Below are 16,059 nucleotides of genomic sequence, written 5' to 3' on the forward strand. Positions count from 1 at the left end.
ATGGCATCTGTGGCAAAGAAACAGTTAACATTGCATTAGAACTAGGAAAAGTTCAAAATTAATGTCTTAAGTTGTGGAGAGGCTAGGGTGGGAGAGGTGGATAACAAGATCAAAGAAAATGCCTAATAGTCTAGAGACAAAGAGAAAGAAATAACAGCTATGGGTATCCGGCCTTTTAGTTTATATCAGTTCAAGCTGGTTTTGAAGGGAGGTTATCAACCTGTGAAGAGATTCTCTTTTTCTCTCACCACAGATGCTGCTAAACCTGAAACATATTTCCAGCATTTATTTTGTTAGCAACGGCTTGTTAATGTGATCATTCTGGAGCTAATGTAAATAGAAATGGGATAAATGAGAATCCAGGAAAGAGGAGAGGGATATAAAAACAACAAAGCTTGAATTGTAACACTCAAAACTGCTGCTGCTGGAATTGTGAAATAAATGCTGGAAATGTTTTTCGGGTTGGGTAGCGCCTGTGGAGAGAGAAAAACAGAATTAACATCAAGGTTGGTAACCTCCCTTCAAATCCATGTAAACTGAAAGGCTGGTTACTTGAAATTATTAAACTCTGTTGGGTCAGGTGGGCTGTAATGTGCTAGTTAGAAGATGAGATGTTGTTCCTCAAACTCTGGGCTTCATTGAAATTATGTAAGAGGATAACAACAGAGGTCTGAGTGGAAATGAGATGGAGAATTAAAGTAATGACCAACTAAAAACTCAGTTTCTTTCGTAGACAGGACAGAGCAGTTTGATAAAATAACTACTCAAACTGCATGTGTTTTCTCCACTGCAGAGGGGACCACATTGTGAGCATTAAAGAACACTAAACTGGAAGAAAACCAAGACGATCTCTGATTCAACTGAAAGCAGGGTGTAGGCCCCGAATTAGTTGGGGGTGGGGGGGTGGGGAAGAAGAGATAGAGGATGTTGCCTGGGCATTGGTGAAGATAGAGGCGAAAGCAGCTGTTATTTAACAATGTTAAATGTCTAGTAGTTGAAAATGGTGGAAATTAGAGAGATCTTTTGGTTGTTGAGACATATGGTGGAAGATGAGGACCACTTTGATGGAAGGGGATACCACAATTAAGGGGAAACAGCCACTTTGGATCAACCGGTGTGGAAATTGGCCATAATCTGCCCCCTGAGCTGGAGTTCAAGGAAAAGGAAAGAGTCAGAGATGGACAAAATGACAGTGTACAAGGGTGGAAATTAAAACTAAGATGAAGTACAGAACTAGTAACGACCTTCTGTAATATACTGGCAAAGAAAAGGTAAGGGAGCTGATGAAGTAGGCCTAAAACGAGGACGACTTCACATCCTACAAAGCAGCCGGGATAGACGGATGGATGTGAGTATCAGTAGCTATACCTATGATCAGAATCGGGTTAAATATCACTGGCATACGTTGTGAAATTTGCAAACTTTTGCGACAGCAGTACAATGCAATACATGATAAATATTAAAAAAAAAACTGAATTGTAGTAAGTACCTGTGTATATTAAGTAATTGAAATAAGTAGTGCAAAATCAGATTTTTAAAAAAGTAGTTGGGTGGTGGTCATGGGTTCAATGTCCATGTAGAAATCGGATGGCAGAGGGAAGAAGGTGTTCCTGAATCGCTGAATGATTTTGAGAAAGTGAGTGAAATTAATAAATATTTATTAATCAATGTGAGACTAAGATTAGTGAGGTAAAGGAGAGGGGGCATAGGCTGAGACCGATTGGGTCTCTGTTCATGAACGTACCATGCCTATAGGTGTCTATAAACCTTGATGATCAGAATCAGATTACAATCAGAAAGTGATGCTTCAAATAGGCCAAGGGTAAGGTTTCAGATCTTTTGCATGAAATGGATATGATACTCTCTTCTTGTATTGCTTCAGTCTTTTTGGTGAGGTGATTCTTCAGGGCTGTTAGATAAGGAGTCCTCGGCCTTCTATCGACCATCGATGAAGAAATGGCAGTGTATTTATTTCTACATTAGTTTTGTTGGAAGGGAATTTAGATTTGAGAAGTTCTAATGTGGCTGCTACTGGCATGTTTGATGAAGTCTTGGTACATTGCAGGAGTGCATTTTGCAGATTTTTCACTTGGTGGTTATAGTGGTGAAGAGAATATATTTCAGGTAATGAATGGGACACTAGCTACAAAGCAGATTTAGCTGGATTTGTGCTAGAGCTTTTTGGGTACTGTTAGGGCTACACTCATTAGACTGTTGAACTCACTTAAATGTAGAGAATCACCATAGAGGAGTATCACAGATTTTCCAAAATACGTGTGTCCTACAAGTTCGTTTATTCAAGCCATTAATTTGAACAAGGAATTGCATGAGAGTAGTTTTGCTACCAGTAGAGATGCCGATATTCACTCATTCTGGAAGATTACAGAGAAATTTGGGTGGGAATGAGGCAAGTGGCCACCTGCTAAAAGTTGCAGACTTGTTTGTATGTCAACAGAAATTTTAAATTGACTTTTCAAATGAATGGAGGTAAAATATTGCAGTGTAAGTAACTGAGGAAAAGATGATACCCTTTGATGGGAGATGAGGAATGAACCTACAGTACTTCAGATGCAAATACAAAAAATAGATATTGATAATACAAAAGTTTCTAAACAAGAATTTGGAAAAGGAAGTCAGTTGAATATTGAGCAAATTAGTGTTGCAGATATTTGAGGTTTTATATCTTCGTGTTTCTCTTGTAAGCACTAGTCTTGTCTTCATTCATACGTATTGTATATGTTCATTTCCAGCAAGGCATAGAGAAATATTCATCTTTTTTACCCCTAATTTACTTGGGTGTGGGAATAACCTTTAGTTCTGGCAATTCTGTCAGTTCTGTAGCAGACATGCTTCATGTGTCAGTAATAATTACAACAGTTGCTGATGGTAACTGTTGTGTTTGGCTTGTGGATCACATGATTGATAAGGATTTGTGTACAGATATTAAAATTTCAGTTCCAGTATTTATTGGTTTCTTAACTCATGAAGTAAAAAGTCATTTACTCTTGATGTCTGTTTTTGGTATCTTTACTGGTTTGTTATACCTGACCAGTCTTTCCTATTCCTGCACTATGCACTCTTGAAGCATCCACTCCTATTCAGTCAGCTTTTTCTTTTGTTAGTTTTGGATTTAATAATTGAAAATGGTTATAGAATGTTAGAAAATGTAATGTATTTGCAAGTTGTATAAATGCAACATTCATATTTGTGAGGCCTAGTTCATATTAAAATTTTCAAATCACTTTCCTGCAATTTTCTTTATAATCTGTCCCACTTCATGCAGCTTTAATATTTGTGCCAACAGGTATAAAGAATCATATTGTACATAAACAATGGAAGTAAATAATATGTACGCTTACATTTGCTGCGTTGGCTGCCAGTTACAAATTGAAAGTGCAGCTTATGTGTGTTGCTACTTCATGCAGAGCTGTTTTCTGGAAGTATTTGCAAAATATTGAGATCTTGGTTACTGTTTTTAATCAATGATCTGATAAAGTGAGTTTTCTGAGGATTTGCTTTTTCTTTCCATAGAGCTACTTCAAATTGCAGGTATTAGTCCACATGGCAATGCTCTTGGAGCTTCCATGCAGCAACAGGCAAGTCAGTCAGTTCCCCAAGAGAAACGAGGTGGCGAAGTGCTCGATTCGGCTCACGATGATATTAAGTTGGAGAAAAGCAACATTCTGTTGCTTGGTCCCACCGGATCAGGTCAGTTGAACAAAACAAGTTGATCTTGTGAGTTTTATTATACCAATACTCTGCAATCCTGTTTTAATTTAGCAAACATTATGAAAATTATATACGATTTGAGTTTTTAATCACCAGAGCAACCAGATGGCAAAGAAAAGGGTGAAGTTTACCTGAAGTATTGATTCTGCATTGGAGTAATTCAATATTGCTGACTGTTTTTGCATATTGAATTTTAAAGGAGATAATGTATTTACCTTGACACCCTGTGAATGGAATCATTAAAGATAATTAAGAGAAGCTGAGCTGCTATGCTGGAAGGCTGAAAAATAACACAAAAATTATGTGAAATACACAGTGAGTCAGTTAGCGCTTTTGGAATGTGGAACAGTCAATATTCAGATTGAACAACAGCAATAAGATTTCTATTGCTGAAAATCATTATCGTGTTTTAGGTATAAACTTTCTCATGCAAAGATGATTAATTTGTTGTGCTTTTTCTGTGTACACAAATTATGTTTTTGAAAAGCTGCAAACTTTTTAGAATTGCAATGCTGAGCATTATATTTATTTTAATATTAAGAATTAAAATGTTGCTGTGAAGATGGGAGATATGCAAGGTACCAAACACTTGTCTTATTTTTTTTAGGCAAGACCTTGTTAGCCCAGACTCTTGCCCGATGCTTAGAGGTTCCATTTGCCATTTGTGACTGTACTACCCTGACGCAAGCTGGATATGTGGGTGAAGATATTGAATCAGTTGTTGCTAAGCTCTTGCAGGATGCCAATTATAATGTGGACAAAGCACAGCAAGGTAAGGTTTGTGGGTATTAACTGTAACCATAAACTTTGTCCCAATTATTGAATTTATGGGTCTTGCAATGTTGTCTTGGCTACTTTTAATTATGTATTCGGACATCAAATTATATGGCCATAATTATGTTCTCGCAGTATGTGTTGCAATTGTTGCCATATATTTAATTTGTTAATTTAGTAATGATTATTCTTTATTACCGTCATGCTTTTCACAGATTATATGGGGCGTTTCATTCTTTAATAGACATATGTAAATCAATGGCCTATATTTGGCATTCTGGATAAATTATAAAGCATGCTGTGCAAACATTTTGGTCATTGTGGAGTGGATTTGCCCCCTTTTGATGTACATTGCTGTTTCATATTGCTGGGAAGTCCCAAGTGGCTAGTAATGATAATTCCATTGAATTGGATGCCAAGTTGTATAGAAGAGTTTTCAGGATTCAATTACATAAAGAGGTTGAAGATGGTATAACATATAGAAAGGTAGTTACACCCAAGGTGCAGGACACAGGAAACTGGGTGGCAGTCAGGAAGGGGAATTGGGCTAAGGAGCCAGTGCAGAGAACCCCTGTGGCCATCCCCCTCAACAACAGGTGTACCACCAGATACTGCTGGGGGTGACTTAACAGAGGAAAGTTGCAGTGGTCGGCTCACTGGCACTGAGTCTGCCTCTGACAGAAAGGGGGGAAGAAAAGGCACACTGTGGTGATAGGGAATTCATTAGGGGAATGGACAGGACATTCTGTGGGTGAGAGCAAGATTCCCGGATGGATAGTGACTTGGGGCATGCTCTGTTGGCAAGGGAAGCTTGGCAACATTTGCGGACTGCCCAGTGCAATCCCACTAATTTGATGTAAACTGTGTATTTCACTGTTTTGATATACATATGACAGATAAAGTTACTGTTTAATCTTCCACTTTAAAAATTAATCTTGGAGGGAGAAGTTGCTTTAATATGTTACACAATAATTGTGTACTACATGCTTTAAAAGCTTGCACATAGATAATCATATCTTCAAGATATTTTCTGGTGAGTGTATTTCATAACTGACATTCAGTTCAAGGGTTCCTGGAGATTATGCTTGGATTTTGTAAAACAAGTTCCTTGAGTCATAAAGAACTCTACATTTTATTCAGCTGTGCGTATTCCACAAGCAGCTGTTGCTTTATGATGCAATGACTGCAAACACTGATAGTTTTGACATCATCAGTGTTTTGTTATTGGCATTGTTGTAGCTTTTGTCTTTCATGTTGATAACTTTTCAATTAAGATGATCACGTCTAGAAATACACTGTACTTTTTAAAAAAAACTACTTGTAAAGCAAAGCCAAAGGCAATGTTTAGAGTCGTTAACCACCACTCCCGCCCTCTATTCTTTTTATCTGAGCAGGTGCTTGAGCTAGGAGCCTACACTAATTGTTCATCAATCATGACAATAAGGTTATTCACTTTTTATTAATGAAAATCAAAAGAACAACAGATGTTTGAAATACAAAATAAACCGTGAAAATGGGCAAGTCAGGCAGCACCTATGGAAAGAGAAAGAGTTAAGTTGCACTTGTTCAGGAGAAGGTGAAATAGTCAAGTTCACTATTTGGTATCTCAATTTATTCCACAACTATCACGAATCGTGTGCTGCTTATTCAATTGTATGCAGTTTGGTTGTCTGAATAAAATGAATTTATTTGCAGGAATTGTATTCTTGGACGAAGTCGATAAGATTGGTAGTGTTCCAGGGATCCATCAGCTACGTGATGTGGGCGGTGAAGGCGTTCAACAGGTCAGTTCTAAGTAATTTCCATTAATAATTAATGGTAAGATGTTCTTAGATAAACACTGCTCAGTCATCATCATCATGTGATGTAGATGATCCTTGTTCCAGAGAAGGCGATGGCAAAACACTTCTGTGGAAAAATTTGCCAAGAACAATCATGGCCTCATAACTATGATTGTTCTTGGCAAATTTTTCCTCAGAAGTGTTTTGCCATTTCCTTCACTGGGCGGTGTCTTTACAAGACAGATGACCCCAACCATTCTCAATATTCTTCAGAGGTTGTCTGCCTGGCATCAGTGGTAGCATAACCAGGACGTGATATGCACCAGCTGCTCATACCACCATCCTCCACCTGCTTCCTTGGTCTCATGGGATCCTGATCGAGGAGTAAGTAGTTGCTACACCTTGCCTAAGGGTGACCTGCAGGCTAGCAGAGGGAAGGAGTGCCTTACACCTCCTTTGGTAGAGTCATATTCCACCCCACCACCCAACCGTTCAGTATGCTCATGATAAAAATAATTTACTGATTTTGGTTTTGGAGTTGGTTATTCTTTGCAGAACTGATGGAAATATGCATAGACACTGATTAGAATAGAAAGATATGATATGATGAGAAATTGGGTTTCGTTAAGCTGCCTGTACAAATTAGAAATCAGCTGCTTGGCCCATCAACATGTAATGGAATTATCTTTGCATTCTCATTTACCTCCAGTCATTTGTCCTGCTTATTTTTTTAATCAAGAGTCTGTCTGTCTCTGTCATAAAGTTACTTAAAGACTGTGCTTCCAATGTCCTTTGAGGAAGAGAATTTGTAAGATTCATTACAGCAGAAGATGCCTGCAGTCCTGCAAGAGCTGGCAGATCTATTCTGTCGTCTCCTAGATATGTCTTGTACTCAGGTCATCTGTTCATAAGCTGGAGATGGGTGAGATCATTGCAGTTGATGGATTTTCAGAAGGCTTTTCCCAAGAATCTTGCTAGAACTGGATTTGTATCATTGACGAAGAGACTGCAGACAGTCTGTATTGGCAGCAACATCTCGGGCTTCATCATGCTGAGCACCTGTGTCTCTGGGCTCTGTGCTTAGCCTGCTGCTGTTTGCACTGCTAATGCATGTCTGTGCTACTGAATCCAGTTCTAAACACATGAAGTTCACTGACAACACAACAGTGTGGCCTCATCAGCAGCAATGATAAAAGAGCAAACATGGAGGAAGTAGAGCAGCTTGTGGATTGGTGCTCAACACAACAATCTAAGTCTCGGCATCTAAAGGACTAAAGAGATGATTGTTGACTACAGGAAGGTTCAGGCTGACCACTCCCTGTTGCACATCAGCAGCTTCTCTGCAGAGAGAGTCAGAAATACCAAGTTCCCAGGCATGCACATCACTGACAATGTCACCTGGTCCCTCAACACCCCCTTAGGCAAGGGAGGACTGTGGCACCTTCTGTTTGAGGAGACTGAGGCAAATGGAGCTTTCCTCCCCCCCAATCTCACAACATTCTACTGGAGCACTTTCAAGGAGTCCTGACCAGCTACATCGCTGACTGATGCGGAAATTGCAAGATACTGCAATGGAAAGTGAGGACTGCTGAAAACATCAGGGTCAAGCTTCCCCCTCTCCCCATTCAGGACATGTATCAGAAGTGCTACACACGCAGTACCTCCAACATTGCCAAAGACCCTTCCCATCTTTCCCACAATCTCTTTGTCCTTCTACCGTTAGGCAGAAGGAACCACAGTATAAGAATCAGAGCTGTCAGGCTGGGAAACAGTTTCTTCCCCAGACTATTAGACTTAACACCTGCTGCCACCGAACACACATGTACCCCCTGTCTGAATGCTCGATGTCCTTCCCCACCCTACACCCTGCCCCCCCCCCACCAACTCGGACACACTCTCATCCCGCACCGGTCACTTTTCATCTTTTATTGCTGCTGTTTCACATATTCGTACTACTTTGTGTTTTGTTGTAGTTGTGCCAGTAACATTATACAGTTTTAAATAAGCAACACCTTGCATATCATATCAGCCTGTGAATTTTCGGGCATGGCACTCAGGGACTTGTGCTAATATTATCTTCTGACTGCATGTGGTAGATCGTAACTATATGCTGTGTGTTTTGCACTGTGGCCCTAGAGGAACAATGTTTCGTTAACTTGTGTACATCTGTATGGTTGAATGACAGTAAACAAACTTATATTGATAACCATAGAATATTGTTTTAAGACTGAACAAAAGAACTGGAATGGCCATAAAATTCTTGGGTAGCTAAGATTAAAAGGCTGGTGTTCAAAGAGGGTGGTGCGAGACTTCTGCTGGGAGACTTTTAGAAAACAAAAGAAATAGGCTGCTATCTCCACACGTGAAATAAACAATGGCCGCACACTTTAGAGCTACCTATAAGGTTGCATGGGTGACTAACATCATAGTTGTGGTTACACGGCACTGTGAGCTGAAGGGCTGGTTCTTGTGCAGTAGTGCTCTGCATATGTTTTAATGCTTTGCATGTAGTTTCTGAGAAGAATCTGGTGCAGATTAATTAGTAACCTTAAAGGAATGAATGAAAAAGAGATCGAAGGAAAGATAAATTTCTGGATTGTGGGCACAGGTTGGTGGTAGATTGCTCTTTCAAAGAGCAGTGAGTGCTTTAGGGCCAAAATTTGGACTGGAGGCTTTTTGACTACGTTAATGTCCCATTTCTTTAAATTAACCGCACAGCAATTGTGGAAGCATTCCTGAAATTCCCAATTTGTATGTTTTGAATAGTGATGTATATTTTAATTTAAAGAAGAATTTCTTTCTCTTGTCTGACTTAGGGGCTGCTGAAGTTACTTGAGGGGACAATTGTAAATGTTCCAGAAAAAAATTCCAGAAAGCTACGTGGAGAAACAGTTCAGGTGGATACAACTAATATTTTATTTGTGGCATCTGGTGCTTTTAATGGTCTGGATAGGATTATCAGCAGGAGGAAGAACGAAAAGGTAAGGGTCCTGGGTTTCTGGGTTGTTCTTCATGCACATTGACTTTGAAAAGTAGTTAATATTGAATTAATTAGTTCTTTTGATGGCAGTCACCGAGAATTGTTACTGTAGTTTACCCCTTAATTACTTACGTAATTACTTTTCAGTACAAATTCAGGCTGGAGTTTGGTTCCAAGTGACGATCTCTCTACAGCCATGGACAACTGACATCAGGGGCTAACTTACTCTTAACTTTGTTACAGCCAAACTCAATCTTGACCTTGCATTGAAACCTCACTGCGCATTTGTAAATCGCTAATATTGGATGTTGACATTATGGGAGATGATTAGAAACCTTAATTGAAGACAACTCCTCACTGGCAAGATTACAAAGCATTTAATAAAAACAACAACACACACAAAATGCTGGTGGAACACAGCAGGCCAGGCAGCTGTGTTCCACCAGCATTTTGTGTGTATTGTTGTTTGAATTTCCAGCATCTGCAGATTTCCTCGTGTTTGCTCTTTAAAAGCATTTAATAGTTATTTTTGTAAGAATCGGTACTTTTTTGGGAGCTAATGGAAATAGTTTTAAAGTATTCACTAATAGTAATAATAATAGGCATCCGTTAGTCTTGTGAGACCATGGATTTCCACCTTGGAAGGTTTCCAGGGCGCAGGCCTGGGCAGGGTTGTATGGGAGACCGGCAGTTGCCCAAGCTGCAAGTCTTCCCCTCTCCACACCACCGATGTTGTCCAAGGGAAGGGCACTAGGACCCAAGCAGCTTGGCATCGGTGTCGTCGCAGAGCAATGTGTTGTTAAGTGCCTTGCTCAAGAACACAACGAGCTGCCTCAGCTGAGGCTCGAACCAGTGACCTTCAGATCACTAGACTGATGCCTTATCCACTAGGCCACGCGCCAACACGAAGTATTCACTACTCTAGGCATATTTGTGTGAAGAACTGTTGTGATTTATGAAACTGTAATCTTTCCTTCTGTCCCCTGTCTCAACAGTACCTTGGATTTGGCACACCCTCAAATCTTGGAAAAGGGAGAAGAGCTGCAGCAGCAGCAGATTTAGCAAATATGAGTGGTGACAACAATACAGTACAGGAATTGGAAGAGAAAGATAGATTACTTTGCCACGTCGAGGCCCGGGACCTGATAGAATTTGGAATGATACCTGAATTTGTAGGGCGACTGCCTGTGATAGTTCCACTGCATAGTCTAAATGAGGACACATTGGTGCGGATTTTAACAGAACCTCGAAATGCTGTCATCCCACAATACCAGGCGTTGTTTAGTATGGATAAGGTGCGAATTAGACTCTTATTCTCAGCTGTTCTTTTTTTTTTAATTGCAAGGAAGGAAGAGATTTATTTTGAGAATTCTTTTAATAAATATTGGTAATTTTGTTTGTATGTAGTTATTTGCATAGGCTATGAAATGTGGGAGGGGAATATCATAAAGCATCTCGTCTCATGTTCTATTTATAAAACTAACCAATCATTCTCCCTATATTTCTCATAAAGGAAGCAAGCATACTGTCTGATAATTAAGAAGGCTAAATGTTTGTCCTTTTTAAAAAAAAATACAAACTATTTCCATTAAAGTTCTTTTTGCTGGGAAAGCCAAGTACAAGCTTCCTTCGGGAACCAGCAAATAAAATTGCACAGAAATGACATTTCAATTTTAGCTACTGCTGATCCATTTTGTTAAAGCTTCAGGCCTTTGGTGAAAATGGTGCTTTGCTGTGTGAAGTGCAATCCATCTTACTAGTTAACGCAATTGCCATGTGTTACAAGCCATGGTTTAAATGGAAAAATGTAATTTCTCAATCACTAGAAAATTTATTACCATAGAGTGGATACCCAAAAAGGCTACCAGATAGACTGATGGTACTGTGAAGTAATTGAAAGACTTGAAATAAACATAAACATGTATTTTCAAAATCTTAGTTTCCTTGAGGCTTTCCTTTAAAGTCCTGCATGTACAATTTGGATCTAACCATTTTTCAGAGAAATTATATCTAGAGGCAGTAATTTCTAATGTGAAGATCTGTCTTTGTAATCATTACTGATCTTTGAACTTCTAACAATCTGTTTAGTGTGATCTTAATGTATCTGAGGATGCCTTGAGAGCTATAGCCCGCCTTGCTCTGGAAAGGAAGACTGGTGCACGAGGTCTTAGATCAATCATGGTAAGTTTCTGAAAATATTACCTAAAAGGGTTGGTTTACAGTTGTGTTTGTGCTTGCATACTACTGTGATGAAGAGCTTCATTTCTGATGGGTCAAGGGATGGGGTTAAGGCAATGTAAGCTTTTAAATGGGTCACTGAGATTAGAGGATTGGTGCTCAAAGGGGGTCAAAATCTCTGGGGGGGGGGTTATGCTATTTTTTTTTAAATGGGCTGTAATCACCACTCTGGAGAGTTACTTCTCCTTGGGTTCCATCGGTGAACTATTGATTAAAGTTAGTCACCTGGGGGGAAAATAATTAAACCCCATATTAAGATGTACTCAAGTCCAAATAATTTATTTTTGTCATATTCAGTTTGTACTCTAGGCATAACTTTCTAATTCTTTAGCGTTAGGTTCCCAGTGTGTGGCAAGTATTGCAAATTCTTTGTCTTGTCAATTTTATGAAATCTCATTGGGTTGGATCATATGGAATCTAAGCATGCATCATTCTGCAGTAACTTCATCCAATTAAAATGGCTGACTAAGTTGACTCTCCATATCTGAGAGAACTCCTACAAAACATCAAGTTGCAAATGATGACTAGGACCCCAGATAGATACTTTATTGATCCCAAAGGAAATCACAGTGTCACTATAGCATTACAAATTCATAGATATGCCAATATACAAACATTGGAAGAGAAATAAGAAAGAATATATTTAAAAAAAATTGTCTCAGAGGGGGTTGTCACTTCCCTGGCTATAAGTTGACTCGCTATAGAACCTAATGGTGAGGGTAAGAATGGCCTCATATGATGCTCTTTGGAGCAGCACAGTTGTCTTAGTCTGTTACTAAAAGTCCTCCTCTGTCCAACCAAGGTGGCATGCAGAGAGTGAGAAACATTGTCCAGAATTTCCAAGATTTTCCGTCAGGTCCTTTGTTTTACCACAGTCTTCAGTGTGTCCAGTTTAACTCCTATAACAGAGCCAACATTTCTCGTCAGTTTATTGAGCCTGTTGACATCAACCGTGTTGATGTCATTGCCCCAGCACAGCACTGCATAAAAGTTTGTACTGGCAACAATAGACTGGTAGAACATGTGAAGGAGAGACCTGCATACTTGAAAGAACCTTAGTCTCCTCAGGAAGTAGAGGTGACTCTGGGTCCCTTGTATACATCCTCTGTGATGCTGCTCCACTTGAGTCTGTCATCCAGGTGCACCCCCAGGCACTTGTTGGTCCTCATCACATCCACGTCCTCACAATCAATAGGAATGGGGAGCAATGCAGGCTTAGTCTTCCTAAAGTCCATCATCCTCTCCTTTGTCTTACTGAAGTTGGGCTACATAGGATTCAGCCTGCACCATCCTCTACCAGGGCCCTGTACTCATCCTCCCAGGCTCCCTTTATATACCCGACTATTGCTGAGTCATCTGAGAATTTTTGCAGATGACATGCCTCAGTGTTGTACCTAAAGTCCGAGGTATACAGGATAAACAGGAAGGAAGCCAATACAGACCCCTGTGGGCCCCAGTGCTGCTTATAGCCATGTCTGACACACAGCTCTGAAGCCACATGAACTGTGGTCTATCAACCAGGTAGTCCATTATTCAGGATACAATGTAAGTGCCAACCTACAGTGAACGGAGCTCCCCCCCCCCAGCAATGAGGGCTGTATGGTACTGAAGGCACTTGAGAAATCAAACGTGATCCTCACAGTGCTGCCCTGCTTATCCAAATAGGAGTAGGCTCTGTTCAGCAGATAGATTACAGCATTGTCAACTCCAATGTGCTCTTGGTAGACAAACTGCAGGGTACTGAGGGCTAATCTGACCAGGGGACGAAGTGAGCCAGGACCAGCCTCTCTAGGGTCTTGATTATGTGTGAGGTCAAGGTCACTGGATGCACCACGATGGCCTTTTGAGAACTCTCTGCTGTGTAATATTACACATGTCACAGAAACCAGCTCTTAAACTAACCAGTGTGTGACAACATTTTGTACTCTACTCAAACACGCCCATTTTCCTTCATCTGAATTTCTAACTCTCTGTCCTCCTCGCCTTCATGCTTTTCTGGCTTTCTTTCTGATGTATATATTCTCTACTTCAACCACTCTGGTTAATTAGTTCTATGTTCTCATCATCCTTGCAATAAGCTTCTGTTGGAGTTGATGATCATAATGATCTTTATTTATGCAGCTTTACCAAAAATGCTTTCTAGATTTGCTCTGTCCAAATCTCTCTTAGATCACCATTTTGTTCTAAAGTCATATAGAAATTCATTCTGCTACTTAGTCCCTGACTTTGATGAATGAGGTCATGGAACACAACCTCCTACAGATATTTCATCAAAAGCATTTTGAAAATAGTCATACAGCATAGAAGCAGGCTGTATAGGATAGCAACACACACAAAATGTTGGTGGAACACAGCAGGCCAGGCAGCATCTATAGGAAGAAGTACATTCGACGTTTCGGGCCGAGACCCTTCAAAAGGACTAACTGAAAGATAAGATAGTAAGAGATATGAAAGTGGGAGGGGGGGGGGAATCTGAAATGATAGAAGACAGGAGAGGGAGGGATAAAGCTAAGAGCTGGAAAGTTGATTGGCAAAAGGGATACACAGCTGGAGAAGGGAAAGGATCATGAGACGGGAGGCCTCGGGAGAAAGAAAGGGGGAGGAGAGGGAGATGGAGAACAGGCAAGGAGTGATTGTAAGAGGGGCAGAGAAATAAGTGACTATAATTCTTCTTAGTATTAAATAGTGATGGAAAACGATCAGACCTAGCTATAGGTTAGGGTCCTAACATGGAACAGGGCTAATTTTGGGGCAGTTAGACAAGATCTAGCATAGGTCAATTGGGTAAGCATGTTTGAAAGGAAAGCAGCAAATGCTTAAGACAGCAGATTTCTGTTAGGATGAACGGTAAAGTTTAGGGAACCAAGGCTGAGGAGAGGAGAGATTGACGTTCCGATCAAGAAAAAGTAGGACACATACATTTAGTTTAGGAGGTTAAGGATGGATAAATTCCTTGATGACTATAATAAAATTAAAAATACTCTTAACTGGGAAATCAAGAGGGCAAAGAAGATTTGAGATGGATCTAGACGGTAAAGGAAAATCCCAAGAGAAATAGAATGGCTAGAAAGAGAGTAGGTCCCCTGAGAGATCAACAGGGCCACCCAAGTCTTGAACTGCAGGAGACAGCTAGGATTTGTAACAAATATTTCACCTCAGTTTACCGAAGAGCAAATCAGAGAAACTCGAGGTAAGGTAAACAAATGGAGATGTTTTGGAGAAAATTCATATTGCCAGAGAGAAAGTATTTGCAGCTTTATGGTGCATTAAGGTGGTTAAATCCCCAGGGCCTGACTAAGTGCAGGAGGCTGGAGAAGTTGTTGCAGAGGCCTTTTATGGAAGTATTGACTTCATTATCCATTGGTGATGAAGTTGCTGAAGACTGGAAGGTGTATAATGTTTTCTATTGCTTAAGAAGGGTAGCAAGGACAAGCCAGGGAGCTACCGGCATAGACCGGTTGGGCCATTTGGCTGTACCTGTGCTGTATCGCTCATTTGTGATAGGAATGATTTGTGTCAATTTATAATTCCCTCAAAAAGTTTTATCTCAGTTGTTAAATACAATCATTTCTAAGCTATCCATTACTCTTCTAGCACTACAGCCTTTCCTAATGAATTATCAAAATGGAGCAGTAATGCTTCTGCTTTCTTTTCCCTAGATTCTTTTGATAGTGTGCCTGCAGACAATTTGGGCTGAGGGTTTTCATGATCATTAAATTTATTTATTCTCATTTTCATTTTTTAATTTGTCTTCACTTAAATGTCAACGCACAATATCAATTTACTGTTTCCTCCATCTTCCTTTGGTTTCTCTTTCAATGGTTCTATTCCCATCACAAACTGATCATTTGATTTTATTGTTTCTCTTTATTTTTCTGAATTTTTTTGCCTCCCTTTTAGGTTGTATTCATCCATGGAACACTGTGAGGGGTTGGTTTGTTATTTCCTTTTAACAGAATGTAATTTCTTGCCTTATGAACACAATTTTTCATTGTCCTTCATTGTTGCCACTATTTCTATTAGATGGCATTAAATGACAATCAAGAGGCCAAAGGCACTGCTATCTGACAACTAGCACATCTGTGTTCAGCATTTCAATGCCCAGGCATGGAAACAATGAAATGGTCCACAAGGGTGTGGTAACTGTATGTTCCCTACAAAGGCAACTTGTATTAGGTACACCTATGTATCTTAATGCAAATATCTAATCAGCCAATCAAGTGGCAGTAACTCAATGCATAAAAGCATGCCAACAAGGTTGATTTTCAGACTAATCAGAGTGGGGGATGAAATGTGATCTAAGTGACTGACTGTGAAACGATAGTTGGTGCCAAACTAGACGGCTTGGGTTTATCAGAAACTGCTGATCTCCCGGGATTTTCACGCACAACAGTCTCTAGAGTTTACAGAGAATGATGTGAAAAATGAAAACAAAAAACATCTAGTGGGTCACAGTTCTGTGGGTGAAAATGCCTTGTTAATGAGAGAGGTCAGAGGAGATTGGCCACGCTGGTTCAAGCTGACAGGAATATGACAGTAACTCAAATAAACACACAT

General features: G+C 39.9%; 1 protein-coding gene across 3 annotated transcripts in view; it reads left to right on the forward strand.

Annotated features, from left to right (window-relative positions):
• clpxa (caseinolytic mitochondrial matrix peptidase chaperone subunit Xa) overlaps positions 1–16,059 on the forward strand; it is a 55,324-nt gene that overhangs the window by 35,844 nt on the left and 3,421 nt on the right. For all 3 annotated transcript variants that reach the window (XM_073033173.1, XM_073033174.1, XM_073033175.1), the window contains 6 exons: positions 3,532–3,708; positions 4,337–4,501; positions 6,199–6,287; positions 9,101–9,265; positions 10,260–10,559; positions 11,353–11,445. In XM_073033173.1, the coding sequence (XP_072889274.1) occupies positions 3,532–3,708; positions 4,337–4,501; positions 6,199–6,287; positions 9,101–9,265; positions 10,260–10,559; positions 11,353–11,445 (989 nt within the window). The remainder of the gene's footprint in view (positions 1–3,531; positions 3,709–4,336; positions 4,502–6,198; positions 6,288–9,100; positions 9,266–10,259; positions 10,560–11,352; positions 11,446–16,059) is intronic.

Source organism: Hemitrygon akajei, chromosome 30, assembly GCF_048418815.1.
Source record: "Hemitrygon akajei chromosome 30, sHemAka1.3, whole genome shotgun sequence".
Taxonomy (NCBI): domain Eukaryota; kingdom Metazoa; phylum Chordata; class Chondrichthyes; order Myliobatiformes; family Dasyatidae; genus Hemitrygon; species Hemitrygon akajei.